This window comes from Ictalurus furcatus, chromosome 10 (genome assembly GCF_023375685.1).
Source record: "Ictalurus furcatus strain D&B chromosome 10, Billie_1.0, whole genome shotgun sequence".
Taxonomy (NCBI): Eukaryota; Metazoa; Chordata; class Actinopteri; order Siluriformes; family Ictaluridae; genus Ictalurus; species Ictalurus furcatus.
Genome location: NC_071264.1, coordinates 10078508 through 10093889, shown reverse-complemented (window position 1 = coordinate 10093889; position 15382 = coordinate 10078508). Strand labels below are relative to the sequence as shown.

General features: G+C 37.9%; 3 protein-coding genes across 4 annotated transcripts in view; all 3 read left to right on the top strand.

The window, feature by feature from the left end:
* The first annotated feature begins 591 nt into the window (after positions 1-591).
* Positions 592-3054, top strand: smim7 (small integral membrane protein 7). The gene is made up of 5 exons (XM_053634148.1): positions 592-711; positions 908-949; positions 1056-1114; positions 1199-1289; positions 2442-3054. The coding sequence occupies exons 1-5, from the start codon at positions 686-688 to the stop codon at positions 2455-2457; spliced, it is 234 nt and encodes a 77-aa protein (XP_053490123.1). The 5' UTR covers positions 592-685; the 3' UTR covers positions 2458-3054.
* Positions 3055-6243: 3189 nt separating this feature from the next.
* Positions 6244-13342, top strand: LOC128613407 (mediator of RNA polymerase II transcription subunit 26). Of its 2 annotated transcripts, XM_053634135.1 has the most exons (3): positions 6246-7263; positions 9957-10031; positions 11279-13342. In XM_053634135.1, exons 1-3 carry the CDS (start codon positions 7180-7182, stop codon positions 12758-12760), a joined length of 1641 nt encoding a protein of 546 aa, XP_053490110.1. In that variant the 5' UTR covers positions 6246-7179; the 3' UTR covers positions 12761-13342. The 2 variants fall into 2 exon arrangements, with proteins under 2 accessions (XP_053490111.1, XP_053490110.1); XM_053634136.1 differs by lacking the exon at positions 9957-10031 and having other exon boundaries at positions 6244-7263.
* Positions 13343-14521: 1179 nt separating this feature from the next.
* slc35e1 (solute carrier family 35 member E1) overlaps positions 14522-15382 on the top strand; it is a 7742-nt gene continuing 6881 nt past the window's right edge. Inside the window, exon 1 of the mRNA XM_053634139.1 lies at positions 14522-14905. Within this exon, the coding sequence (XP_053490114.1) occupies positions 14578-14905 (328 nt within the window). The 5' untranslated portion in view covers positions 14522-14577. The remainder of the gene's footprint in view (positions 14906-15382) is intronic.

The following is a 15382-nucleotide window of genomic DNA, read 5'->3' as shown; positions in this document are numbered from 1 at the left end:
TAATGGTATCCACTAGACATAACATGCCACCAATAGAAGGCAACAAATTACCCATAGAGACCCACAGGGACCATAACAGTATCCATTAAAACCAATACAATTCCCATTATAACCATTAAAACCATTATCAAATGGTTTCCATTACATAGTAAGATGTATTAAAGACATAGGTCCTTAATGGTATCCACTAGACATAACATGCCACCAATAGAAGGCAACAAATTACCCGTAGAGACCCACAGGGACCATTACAGTTTCCATTAAAACCAATACAATTCTTATTATAACCATTAAAACCATTACCAAATGGTTGCCATTTGTATTTCAGGTTTTTTTCAGCGGGGAAGTCATTAAAAATATATATATATATATATATATATATATATATATATATATATATATATATATATATATATATTTACCATTTTCCCTGAAGTGACAAACTATTAGATTAAAATAAAAATACCTCCCAAACTATTTCTGTAGATTTTTTTCTACTATCATATTTACAATCATATTTACTAAGGGACAGGTGCAGCAATCTCTTTTCATGGTTCATTGTTGTTGTTGTTGTTGTTGTTGGAGAATGAAATCATTCCTGACCAGCAGGTGGCGACGGTGAGTTTACAGTCAATGTTCAACATTTTAATGCTGCCAGAAGAAGAAGAGGCTGTCGGGTGACAAGATGATCGGCGATCTGTTAATTTTCGGGTAAAAAAAAATAAATAATTCTTCATACACATTTATCTATCTATGATTTTGAATTTTCAGGCAGGGTTTCTACTTTGTCTAGATTCATAATATAATCTCAGACAGTTTGCTGTAAAATAGCTAGACCGCTCAGCGGTGTTGTTGATTATCAGACTCTCCACGTCACACATCTGATTTGGTTTTCGTTGCTTTTCAGCACGTTGCTAATGAACGCAGGGGCGGTTTTAAACTTTAAACTGTAAGTACACCTGTTAGATGTTGTTTTAATCCTGTGTGTTCTAGTTACTTGATATTCCAGTTAGTGAAGCTTTCACATTCTCGTGTTGCGCTGTGTGTAATGATAGGAAAAGGAAACAGACCCAAACGCACGGATTCGGGGATGATCCGGGCCGATCAACTACAGGTACCAATACATATAGACCCATAACTACTAACATTTCAGTGGGAGTGAACTATAACCTGTTTATAATGTGCTGTTCCTCACCAGGTGAAAACATCCGGGAGTTTTTACTCAGTCTGCGCTACTTCCGCATTTTTATAGCGCTGTGGAACATCTTCATGATGTTCTGTATGATACTGTGAGTATCCCCTGTGCTGTTAGGATTTACAAAATATCAGATGAAATATTAGTTATATCTGTACGGAAGCCCTAAGCGGTCATGCATTATTCATTTTTTTTCTGTTGTTTTCTCGTGATCTCGACATAACAAAAAGTTTTTTTCTCACAATGTCATTTTATTGTGAGAAAATCTCCAGCTTTGTGAATGGGACTGGTGTTACATGCATGTTGGCATCTTCTCCATCATCACTGTAATAATTCCCCGCTGTAGAGATGGACTTTATCTCCGCATTAAGAGAGAGGGATGTGTGTCCCCTTCTCAAGTGTGGGACACTAATGTGGAAGTCGTCAGTCCTGCAGGGATGAGGTGTTTTTGTAGGCCACCACGGAAGTTAGCATCACCCTGATTCCCTCCACAAAAATCCAATAGGATTTTTCCACTGGCTTTTGGATTATTGCAGAAAATAAACTGTGAGCAACAAAAGTTTATGATTCTTACATGTTTCGTTCATTAAGATAAGATTCATAAGATTTTGAAGCCTAATTACACTCGCCAGGAGTAAAAAGCTAATGTTAAGCTATAAACGATCTACACCACAGTCGCATGACTTCAACGTCACCACCGATACGCTTCCGACAACTCTTTCAATCTTTATTTAAAAAAAACAATACAATTGGAAAATATTATAAATTGATAAATCTACAAGTTGGGAAGTCTGAGTTGCGAGTGCGAGTATAAACACAACAAGGCTGTAGTAGATGAGTTTTCCTGTTCGGTGTGATGACGTTTAATGTCCCCAACAACCTCTGTAGTCCCATTTAGCCACGTGTTAGCAACCGTCTTTTTCAAGACACGTAAAAGCTTTTTTAAAAATTCTGAGTGGGGTATTAGTGATGTATTTTATGGCGTAGTATAAAACGTGAACATATCTTGAGCTTATTTCAGGCATTTAACCAAAAAACCCTTTCAAAAACCCCCATTGACTTCGGGACGATAGATGTCCAGTACACAGGAAACTCGAGATCATGAAAAAACAACTTTTGTTATATCGAGATCACGAGAAAATTAAGTCGGATTCCGTAATATGTCATTTTGATATTTGTCATTTTTAATCCCCCCCCCCCCTTTCTCTGTTTTGTTTTGTTTTGTTCTTTTCGATTTTGTCCTCAGGTTATTCGGATCATAACCCACTACATTCCCAGTCTGGACACTAACATGAAGGACATTCCTCAACACTTTTTCTTTTTCGGTAGTGGGACGCTCAACGCTGGCTTAGCCTTCTCAAGAGTCGTCAGAGCAGGAAATCTGTCAGTCATTTCCTCCATTTTATCAACAAAGCCAGTGTCTTATGGGTCAGCTAAAGCTTATTTGGAAAGTCTTAAGGACTAATGATGACCCTGTTGTCTTTATTAATGTCAGACTGACATATTGCCTAAATTTGCATGTCAGTTGATATGCTTGTGATCGTCAGCAGATACGAAGTGGGTTTTTTTTGTGAATATCAGCTGCACGTGCATTGGCTGATAAGAGCAGTGCCCTGAAATAAATCATCTGTTTTTCTCAACAAAAAATTTTGTTGAAAAATATTTTCCTGTTGAATTAGGGAGCTTCCAGCAAGTTCAATACTACTCTGATTCTTTTATTAAATGAGAAATGTTTTAGTACAAATTACTAAATGATATAATTCTATAACTGTTGAAAGAATGGCTGGTGGTTTTACTCAGTTAAGATGCAAAAGTTCTTTGCAAGAAAAACACTGACCTATTAAAAGTGGCTTGCATTACTTTGGCCTTTCTTGATCATTCTAAGAAAATGGATAATGAAACTAGTCATGGCTGTGTGTGTGTGTGTGTGTGTGTGTGTGTGTGTGTGTGTGTGTGTGTGCGCGCACGCAGAGGTTTGAAACCGGACACATTTCATTTTCAGATAACTCCCAATGTAACCACTTTATCCTGGTCAGGGTCGCAGTGGATCCAGAGCCTATCCAGACAACACCAGGAATATAGTGGGAATGTACCATGGATGGGACAACAGTCCATCATAGGGAACCATGCACACAAACACACACACACGTTCATACCTAGGGGAAATTTACCGTATCCAGTCCACCACCAGGCACGTTTTTGGGAGGTGGAAGAAAACATGAGAACCTGGAGGAAACCCACATAGACACAGGGAGAACATGTCAAACTCTACAGACATTGATATGAAGAATCCACAGTGTAACCTGGTTATGTTCACTTTAAGGCTGTTTAGTTTAACATATTTTGAAGTTATACACATAAACTACACATATGTTCAAATTATTTCAGTTAGGAAAATGATGCGTCAATGACAACACAACTGTCAACAAATAGATGAAGGCAGTGAAGAAAGCAATAAATAATAAATAAATAAAAACAGAAGGTAATTTAAGCTTAATTCAGTGTAAACCACGAAAAAGGGCATGCGTCCTCCGATTTTTTTTTTTCTGAAGCCACGTATGTCAGCATATAGATGATGTAAAACTGCCTGAAATATATGCCATGTTGATAGTAATTCTGGCTTCATACAGTTATGTGGAAAAATTAAGTCTACCCCATGGAAATTGTTGTTTGAAATAATAATTATTTTCCTTTTTGCATGGCACAATGAACATGTGGTCTAAAGCAAAGTCTACTGGCTTTAATGTAGACTTATAAATATATCCATTCATGAGTTAAGCACAATTTACAACACATTTTCTACATATTCATCTTCTTGGATCCTGTTTGAAGCTCCTAGTAAGCAGGTTCTTGAGTCTGCTTAAAAAAAAAAAAAAAAAGTATAAGATATTACTGACCAAAAAACAATTATATCTACAATATAATGCATGTTTGTTAAGGGACTGGAGAGGGTACAGTCCCCTCTGAAAGTATTGAAATATAGGTAAATTATTTTGTTTTTATTATACACTAAACACATTTGGGTTTGAGGTCAAATGATGAGCATGGCATAATAGATCACAATTTCATCTTACATTTCCTGACATTCACATCTAATGTAATGTGTTAGAACATGGCATTGGGTTTTGTCTGTGACGATTGCATTTGTTGTTAAAACGGATAAAGCAACATGAAGATCAGAGAGCTGTCTATGGAAGAAAGGCAAGCCAATTTGAATCTGAGAAAAGAAGGAAAATCAATCAGAGGCATTGCACAAATATTGGGAATAGCAAATACAACAATTTGGAATGTCCTGAAAAAGAAAGAAACCACTGGTGTACTAACAACCTGCCATCAAACCGGTCAGCCAAAGAAAACAACAGCAGTTGATGACAGAAACATTGTGAGAGCTGTGAAGAAACACAAGTCAGTGAAAAAAACAACAGTCAGTGACATCACCAACAACCTCCACAGGACGTGGGTGAAGGTATCACAATCCACAGTTCAAAGAAGACTTTGAGAGCAAAAATATAGCGGCCCTACCACAAGATGCAAACCAGTCATCAGCAGTAAGAATCAGACAGCCAGATTAGGATTCACAAGAAATACAGAGATGAGCCACAAAGTGATGGAAAGGCCAAAGTGTTTAGAAAGAAAGGGATCTGCTCATAATCCAAACACTCAAGCTCATCTGTGAAGCACGGTGGAGGTAGTGTCATGGCTTGTGCTTGCATGGCTGCTTCTGGAACAGGCTCACTAATATTTATTGATGATGTAACTCATGATGGTAGCAGCAGAATGATTTCAGAAGTTTACAGAAACAATCTGACACCAAAGGTGCCATATTCAAAGTTGTTTAAAACAACTGGATGTAAATATCAGGAAATGAAAGCTGATTTATTGTCTCATATTAATCTTTGGATTTCTCAAAGAAATGTCTTCAATGTATAGCAAAAACAAAAGAATTGTCCTTGTTGTTTAGTACGTTTGGAGAGGACTGTGTGTTGTAACAATATGTAATATGTTTTTGATGATGTTTTGTGTTGCTTTTTAAATACAAAAGCCTCAGTGTGTTCGTTGTCTCGCTAACCTCAGGAGATCTTTTATTATTATTATTAGTAGTAGTAGTAGTAGTAGTAGTATTAGGAAAAAGACTCATTGAGATTAAAAATCTCTTATTTTATAGAAGGAAACTTTTCAACAGCACTTTAAAATCACTACAGCGTTTCATACTCACGAACATGGATGGGAGACCTTGAGCTGGTAGCAAAAACGTACTGTTTAGAAACTTAAAAATATTCATAAATCATAAATATTATGAACCAGAGAAAATATCCATGTACAGCACATGTTCAGTTTAGAAAACGAGGCATTAAAATGTCAACAGTCCCTGTTTAATTAGATTAAAATGAGTATTGATAGTATTGAAGTGGCTTAAAGTAGAAAGATAATGATCTAATTACTTTGAAACTTTATTATAACATATATGGAACAAGCGCATTTGCATATCAGTAACATATCATAAATATACCATTAACATATCGTTAAAAATTCAAGTGTGTAGTCTTTATTTTAGTTGTATTTTTTTTTTACATGGATTCCTGCCATTGCATATTCCTCAGTTGTTTTATTGATTTATTAAGCCATTCATTCATTCTTTTATCTATTATTTTTCATTTTGACATCTTTACTGCTTTCCATAAACACTTGCTCTGACTGAACTGGAATAAAGTTGGTATGATGTTGGACGTTCGATAATCGCGGATATGCGGAAATTAAGGGACCGTCTCTAAAGTTACATACGACACTGTTAAACACGTTTCTAACTTCAACAGCATTTGAAGGGAATGATGTACAGTCACAAACTAACTGTAAAGTGTTCGAGTAGGTGTCAGGTATGAAGCACACCTTTTAGATTTTTGATATTCATATAAAAGGATAAGCAGTATAGAAGATGGATATATATATATATATATATATATATATATATATATATATATATATATATATATATATATATATATATATATATATAAATTATTTAATTAATAGGACATCTATTTTTTGAAGAAAACCATTCAATCCAGTACGGGTCATTTTGACCCCCTGTATGCATTCGTGAAGGGTTTTTTGGTTCATGCATTAAATATCAAAAATTTAAAAGGTGTGCATCATACCTGACACCTAGCCGAACACTTTACAGTTGGATGTGTGACTGTACGCCATTCCCTTCAAATGCTATTGAGCTTTAAATAATGGTATATTTTGTGTATGAGCCCATTCTGTAGTGAAATACATGGCAATATTTACATATGATTTAATAGTTTATTTTAATAAATATCAGAAATCTAAAAGGTGTGTATGATACCTGACATTTAGATGAACACTTTAGAATTGGGATCATGACTGTACATCATTCCCTTCAAATGCTATTGAAGTTAGAATCGTGTATAACAATGTCGTATGTAACTTTAGAGACGGTCCCTTAATTTCCGCATATCTGCCAATATCGAACGTCCAACATCAAACCAACTTTATTCCAGTTCTGAAGGAAACAGTCATTTGCCTCTGTAGCCGAGGGACATTTCTATTTCCAGAGTCTTTCTTAGGCTGAATCTCAAATACATCTATACTCGGTGTATAAGTGCACTACACGTGATATGAAATGAATAGTATAGGCAGCTTACCTAGTGCACTATGCGTCGAATTTGGGATTCAGCCTGAAATTTCCCATCAGGCCACGGGAGCTAGATTTATAGCCATTGGTTTAGCCGAGGCAGCTGACAGAGAGAGAGAGCGAGAGAGAGATTCATAGCGACAGGGTTGTGAGAGGTGAAATGTGCTCTTTTGTTAAGTTGCGCAACTTTCCCCCAATTTAATTACTGGTGTTCGAGTAAACGGAGATTCAGTGATGGAGTGTACAGTGTTAAATCTCCCACAGCACCTGTAATCAGCGGTAGACTGTTAGACTTCAGTGCACTAGCCGCTGTGCCCAGTCTCACTGTATGACCATGACAACGGCGTCGGTAACGGTAACCGCACAGCAAATCAGAGACCGGCTGCTTCAGGCGACTGACGCTCACAGCAACGTAAGTACCATGAGCCTGTCTTCAGTAGTAAACATTGTCGGCTGTCGCTTTGCATGTTTTCAGTTAGATTATTTTATTTATTTATTTATTTATTTATTTATTTTTGCTGCCAATAAAATATTTGCAGCCTGTCCGGCTCCTGTACTGTAACTGTAGCTACAGCTCAGCTAGCACTTCCGGGTTAGCCACCGTTATGTGCCGAGCGCAACTTGCATCACTACTGTATAACTAACGGGTGAAAACAGTGGAAGTTCTCATCTTAACACATCATATAATAATTGGTATTATGGATGTCAGTCTCCATTTTTAATAATGTATCCATTTATAGCGTCTTACGTAAGTATTCACACCCCTTAAACTTTTCCACACGTTGTAGTGTTACAGCTTGGAACTGAAATAGCCTTAATTGGGATTTTATTTATAGCCCATAACACTGACGATCAATATAGTTTGCAACTATTATTAACAAATAATAATAATAATAAAAAAAAGTAAGTTACCATAAAAAAAAAACAAATCTCAGAGTTAGTTGAATGGAGCAGCCCTATGTGTAATTGAGGCATCACGTGATCTGAGTATAAATACACCTGCTCTTGGAAGGCCACAGAGTTTGATAAAGAGGTGGATCTCAACCCCTTTTGGCCTTTCTGTATTATAAATTGCATGGACTCCCTCACTACAGAATTATTTTTACGAAAGCAATCCTACTATTCAAATATTAGGCTTGTTGTTTATGTGTGCAATAATTTTCTGCGTAGTTATTGGTGCCATAGACCTTTTTGTTTCTGAACTTACATTTACATTTATGGCATTTGGCAGATGCCCTTATCCAGAACGGCTTTATCTCATTTATACAACTGAGCAGTTGAGGGTTAAGGGCCTTGCTCGAGGGCCTAACAGTGACAGCATGGCTGTACTGCATGACTGATCTACCACTGCCCAACTTTTCACTATCTGAACTTGTTTTTTGGTTTTTTTTTTAACTACAGAAGTTTGGATTAGACCCATTCAATTCAAGTGACAGGTCAAACAGTCTGATAACTGTAAGAACTCAATCATAAATGAAAGAGTTTTGATTTGTGGTTTTTGCCAGTTTAATATTATAAAGAAATCACAGACATCCTGGCTATATTGCACAGAACCCTGGGGGTTCCTGGAGCTCACTTCGAGAACCAGTGTGTTGGAGAACATACCTAAATAAACAAGCAACAAAATGAATTTATCAGTATGTATAAATTGATGGGTTTGTTTGCACAATATTAATATTCCACAGAAATATTTCTGTCAGGTTTCTAGGGAGGTCCAGTAGAGTACATATGCAGAAACAAATGCACAAATAACTAAACACTATATTATTAAGGAAAATGACACTAGTCAACATCCACTTGACATTTTAATAGCAAGTTTAATTACAGCAAACAATAACTAGAAGAGTACTTAAACTGTTTGTGCTGCTTTTTGTAAAGACAAAGTAATGTGTATAATAGTGATGCTTAGTGTGGCGTAATAAAAGGCTTTTTTTTTTTAAAAAAAAACAAAAAAACACTTAATCATGTACAGCATGAAGAATTAATGATCATCAGCATGTTGTGAGCAGTGCTGACATTTAAAGTAGATTCAAGATTAAGCTTTTGCATACATCACGCACAGATAGCTTAATTACTGGAATCTATGAATTTGCATTTTTGAACAGAAACTTGAAACTGTTTTTTAGCCGCTCTTGCAGGTGCACATATGAATGAGTTCATTCAAATAGGGCGAGGTTGCCAGATATTCTCAGACTCATTAAGCGTCCCATAAATCAGCAAATATATAACAGAAAAAACACCAAAACTTTTGTACACTTTTGTTAACTTTAGTTTTAGCCTCTTGTATCTCCAAATAAAGCCAAAGCACGGAGAGCTACTTTAAAATTATGAAATAATTGCCAAGTTTTTTTTTGTTTGTTTTTTACCTGAAGAACTGAATCTGGAAAAACAAAACCTCGAATAGGTTTGATATGTGGTTTCTGCCACTGCAACAATATGAAGAAATCACGGACCTTCTGGCTATATTGCACGGACCTCTGAGAACCAGTGTGTTAGAGAACGTACCTAAACAAAAGCAAACACAAACAGGTCTACAAATAATTTGAATGTGTTCACTATCAGTGGAAATTTCAGGAATAAAAAGTCTATGGTTGCAATAAATAGTTCAAATATTATTGTACACATTTAAATATTGAGTCTGATTTGTGAATAGTTGGATTGTGTTTGTTGGGGGTTTCAGGAAATTCATCTGGCATTTAACGGGGTCCCTTGCTCCAAACAGCTCCCAATGTGCAGATGCACTCTATGGAAATAAAAAGGCTGAACTAGAAGCTTCTTTTTCTTAACTTGAGTGGTTTTAACGCTCCATTAAAGTTGCAAATAGATTGTGCTTACCTAATTACAGTCAGAAGTAGGCTTGGTTACTGTTTACATGGTAATTGATCGCCTGTTATTCATGGAAGGCCTGTTTTGTGTATATTCTCACAACTTGGCTCAAAATCAAATTCTGTAGATTTCAACATTACCATTTATACAGTTGCACGGTCCAAGTTTGTTTACTCTGCTTCTCAATGCCACTGAAAATTAGCCTGTGTAGCTTGGTGTAATAAATGTGCATGCTAAAAATGAATGTTTTAACGTGAATCCAATGGTTTCCTTTAACAGATCAGCAATATGGTGGCTGTATTGGATGTGATATCCATCCTAGAGAAGTACCCCATCACAAAGGAAGCACTTGAGGTGAGGAGTGTTTGGGCCTAGGCGTGATATAAGTGCCTGACTTCACCAATGCTGTTGTGGCTGAGTGGACAAATCCCCACAGCCACACTCCTAAATCTAGGGGAAAGCCTTCAGAGAAGAATGAAGGTTAATATAACAGCAAAAGTAAATCTGGAATTAGATGTTAAAAAAGCCATAATGTTTGCCGTAATTGTCTTGTCTCTTCATCAGATAAAATGTATTATCTACATGGCAGGTAGAGGTGGGCGATATGACAAAAATATATCGCGATTTTTTTCAGGCAGGATCACAAGCCTCGGTCTTATCACGATTCTCTTTCATGTTGGTTTTTAAGACTATTTTGCACGTTGCTGAGCAGTACAGATAAACAAATTTCCCGATTTAAAAAAGGTTTGGCGGTGGATGATGACGTAGAACAAGTTCGCAAGGATGCAAGATCGCATAAGAACGCATCACATGAGAAATGGCCACTATGTCCAGATTGTATTCATACTACACATATACTGATCAGTACGTACTGTATCAGTGGTCGAGCGGTAGGTACTGAATCGAATGCAGTAGGTACTGTCACGGGACACAATGTCGATACTAACGATCTCTTTGTAAAGGCACCTCATGGAGAGATTTTAATCGTCCACGATTTAATATCATCATATCACACACCCCTAACGGCAGGTCTCCCTCATGTGGAAAAAATAACCTCATAATTAATTAATTAATTAATTAATTGACTTTTACTTTTTATTTATTAATAAAAGTCAGTGTGGGTTATGAATGCAGTATTTAAAATTATATCACAGTGCTGTTGGATTTTCAAACCTGAAGGATTTGTGTAGTTCTGGCTGTAATTTAAATAACGGGGTTATATTAATGACCTCATTATAATACATTATCAGTTATTTATCATTTATGGAGTCTCAGATGTTTGCACTTTGTAAAGAAAGAAAATAAACAGCACCTCTGCTTTTGAGTTTATAGCTGTTATAACGTACAGGAACTAACCTGTCTCTTGGACGTCCCACAACATTAAGCACAATGTTGTTCGTTAATAAATTGACCAATCACTGTGGTGCAAGAGTAACACTTCGGTCTGTATTGTTATAGGAAAACACTCTGGGGTGGTAAGCAGCTGCATTGCACCACCATGTCGTTGATTATTTTCCTACAACAGCACAACCCATTGTGTTTTACTCCTCACTACATTGGTTTTGGAGAAACTGAGATTGTGTGATTTTTGTTTTTCATAGGAAACCCGGCTTGGGAAGTTGATAAATGACTTGAGGAAGAAGACCAGAGATGAGGATCTGGCAAAGCGTGCAAAGAAGCTTCTGCGTAACTGGCAGAAGCTGATTGACCCACATCAACCAGAAATACTGCCAAAGGAACTTTCAAGCACTTTAAGCTCTGTTATGGGATCCAACCGGTCTCAGACATTGCCTGGTTCTAGATCTCCTCAGACTGCAACAGATAATGACAAGAAACCTGTTTTACACAGTGTCCGCTCTTCAAGCACTGAAAAGTTCTACCCTATGACACACACTGGTAAGCAAATAGTGGAAAAGAACTTGCCAACATTAAAGGGCACAAAGAGATCTGCACTGTCAACAGCCAGCGGAAGCAGTGGTGGTCCAGATGATCTTCAGATACACACCAGTGCCATCAAACCTCACTTTAGTTCTCCTGAACTCAACAAAGAACCCACTGCTTCTGCAGTCCTCAGAAAATCAGTATTACAACAGCAGGGACAAAGGGACATAACTGCTGTTGAGAAAGTGAAGCACAAATCACACAGTCACTACACCAACCCGAGTCCTAGATCAGTAAAGCAGTTAGTACCAAGCAAGCAGCCAACATTAATTTCTGCCACTGACTCTGAGGCTCTTTCTGCACTGCCATTACACTCTTCCATCCAAGGTATGCATACCGAGTGTCATCAGTCAAAAGACCCGTCACAGCCGGAGAACGAATCACTCCTAAACAATGAGAAGACACTCGAACAAACCAATAACCTGCAAAACAAGTCTAAAGGGTTAGCACGGCCTCAGCCAGGTTTACTCAGCGAGGTTACCAATATGGAAACAGAAAAAGATATCAAACCCTCAGATGGCAAGAGGAGGAAGCCTCAGTTTAGAGACTACTCCATCAATGTGGAAGGACGGTCATCAGATGACATGTGTAAGCCTGCTCGAGTAAAAAATCGTAAATTAACCTTTGATCCCCTCACGCAACAAATCAGACCTTCAGCAGTGAATCAGAGTGAGGAGCAGCACAGTTCAGTGGTGGATGTTAATGAGCCAGTGAACCTGAAGCAAAGCCCTTCTGCATCTTCACCCAACGCTTTGCACAAGATGAACTGGAAAGATATGTCGCAAAATCAAATAGTCAAATATTACCTTAACCTCCAAAACAATTTGTTAAAAACGTCCGGAAGTCAAGTCCCAGGGGCGCACTTTTTTATGACCGAGCACGTGAAATGTGAGGAAGACAACATGAGGGAGGCCAGCAAAACCTATGTCCAGGTGCCAAATGTTTCGGAGACTAATCTGCCAGGGATAGACCGAGATATCACAACAGAGGACGTCCACAAAATAAACAATAAGCACTGGCCTGGGGTTAACGGATGTTATGACAGCAAAGGCCATTGGTACGGCTGGACCGAATGCATATCTTTAGACACGTATGGAGATGGAAGTAAACTTAATATTTTGCCATATGTTTGCATGGACTAAAAACAGTTCTATAAATAAAATTGCGTCTCTGGATCTCGTATGGTCTTTACGCCTGTTCCAGATATGTGTTCGTGTAATAACTGCTTTATAATATTTTGTATCTATTTATAACATTTTGTTCTGTTTGTTTTGGATGATAAGAGGAAAATAAAAAAGAGTATAGCAAGAGAGGGGTGTGTGTTTGTTTGTTTTATGTGCTTTGTGACAAAGAACAATACCACAAAATATGGTATGCGTTTGGGATTTGTACTGAGCTTTTCTGCTGAAGAATATACAACCCTCTAAAAAGATACAACTTGTCGAGACTGTCAAATAGCAACATAAAATTGATATATTTCAGTGTCTGAAGAGATTCCAGTGTTGTTTGTCCTTATTCATAATCATTACTCTGTGCTTTGGCATTTCTTATACGCCCATTGTCCGCTTTGTTTGACTTGTGCTTTGTATAATACGTGCACTTGTTTACCTTCATTCTTTGGAAGTGGCAGAGCAGGAAACACACCAAGACTGCAGTACAAGATTGCAACAAAAGCTGTTTCAGGTTACCAGTTTGTTTTAGGCCATCTTGTACTATACACACCTTTACCTTCACCTTTAATAGGTTCTAATATGAATATGAATTTTGCATTTCATTACATTAAAATCTAAATCTAAGCTGAAAATATTAATAAGTTAGAGAATATAGTCCTCTCTCCATTTAACATACAGGTTATTAGTATTTCCTGCTGGTGAAGTCTCACCTCTCTGGATTCAAACCACACGCACACGAGCCATCATTTTAAGTGGACCTGTGCTTTATTGTTGAAGCAGTATGTCTGATGTACATCGCTGAAGAATTCATGTGAAAGTCCTGACCACATCTTTTTCACCTGCTGTTATATCTATCTAAAGTGAGGATGCCGACCCACAAAGCAGGCTGTATTTTTGTTCTAGTTCTCTGTGCAAACAGAGTGACAGGAGATCTGACCTTGAAAAAGCTGTGAAATGCAACAATGGATTTAAACAATCAACATGTGTGATTCTAATCCTGTCCTAGTTACACGAAGAAATGATTACTGCCTAGTTGTGATATTCACTGTCTCGATTCACTGTCTTGGTCGAATAAATGGTCACGAGTCAAATTGTGATTAAGTTTGTGATTTGTCTCATTTTGGTGTTAATCACACTTTACTAATCATGACTTTACAGAACATACCTGGCAATGACCAGGATAAAGCGGATACTTAAAATGGCTGAGTGAATGAATGAAATAAGGCTAAAAATCTACTGCAGCATCCGTGAAAACGTGTAAAAATCCCTTTCATTGCGTGTATGACAGAAAGGTTCTTGAATGTGATTAACTAAATCTTCTGTCACCACTCTTGAATGAAATCACGAGTGGATGGAACCATGTGCAACAGATCGGCATCTTGAACGCGGCATTTTTCTCTCTTAATCAGTCATGCTAATTGGATAATTGTGTTTTGTGGTAATATTTAATCTGCTTTTGGTCATAAAACTCGTGTCACCAGACAAAATGATGACTGGATGGTAGTGTTCATTTTGTCAGAGGCAAGAACTAAACTGCCTAAAACTATGTAGACCAAAAAAAAAAGATTTAAGTGAATGTTTTAACACAACCAAGAGATGGGCGTGTCGAAGGCAGCTCGCTCGCTCTCTCTCTCTCTCTCTCTCTCTCTCTCTCTCTCTCTCTCTCTCTCTCTCTCTCTCTCTCTCTCTCTTTCTCTCGCCCTCCCTCCTCCCACATTAGGAAGTTGGAGCTCCACGTAAGAAGCTCGTCGCAGTTGCAGCAGCAGCGCCGACACTCGGGCAGGAAGATGGCGGCGGTGGAGCGTCCGCCTGTGAAGGAGGCGGTGCGGATCGCGCTGCTGTGTACATGCTGGTACACGGTCAGCTCCGGCGGCAACGTTATCAATAAAATCATCCTGAACGGATTCCCGTATCCTGTCACCGTCTCGCTTTTCCACATCTTCTCCATCGTGTTGTTTCTTCCGCCGCTGCTGCGCGCTTGGGGCGTCCCGAAATCTGAAGTCCCGGCCACTTATTACCGCTGGTACATTCTTCCCTTGGCGTTTGGTAAATATTTCTCTTCCGTGTCGGCTCACTTCAGTATATGGAAGGTTCCCGTGTCCTACGCTCACACGAGTAAGTATCACGGCCCCGTTTTTTTCTTGATTGTACCATTGAGCCCACTGGCTAAGTTAGTTAGCATGTAGCTATCGTGACGTCAATTGGAGGCTGGAACTACATTAAGTAACTGTCTCAGATTTGTGCGCTGAATTTAAATTAAAACAAGATTTGGAGTGGATTCGCTTTTATTAGGACGCCATTAATAGCAGTTTTGACTGGGTTTTTTTTTTTTTTTTTTTTTTGGTTGTTTTTTTTTTTCATTTTATTTTATTTTTATAATTAAAGTGAATGTGTAGCTTTGTAGCTGAACCGCTGTCAGGACAACACGACCGGATCTACAGAGCTATAACGAGCGCACGAGCTAAACATGGAAGAGTTCCGGTACTGCTACGTAGCTTTAAAAAAAAAAAAAGGAAGTTGTTCAGGCCTTATTTTTATTTTTTTCTGAGCGTCAAGGAAATTATACATTTAAAAAGAACAGGTTGTTATTAT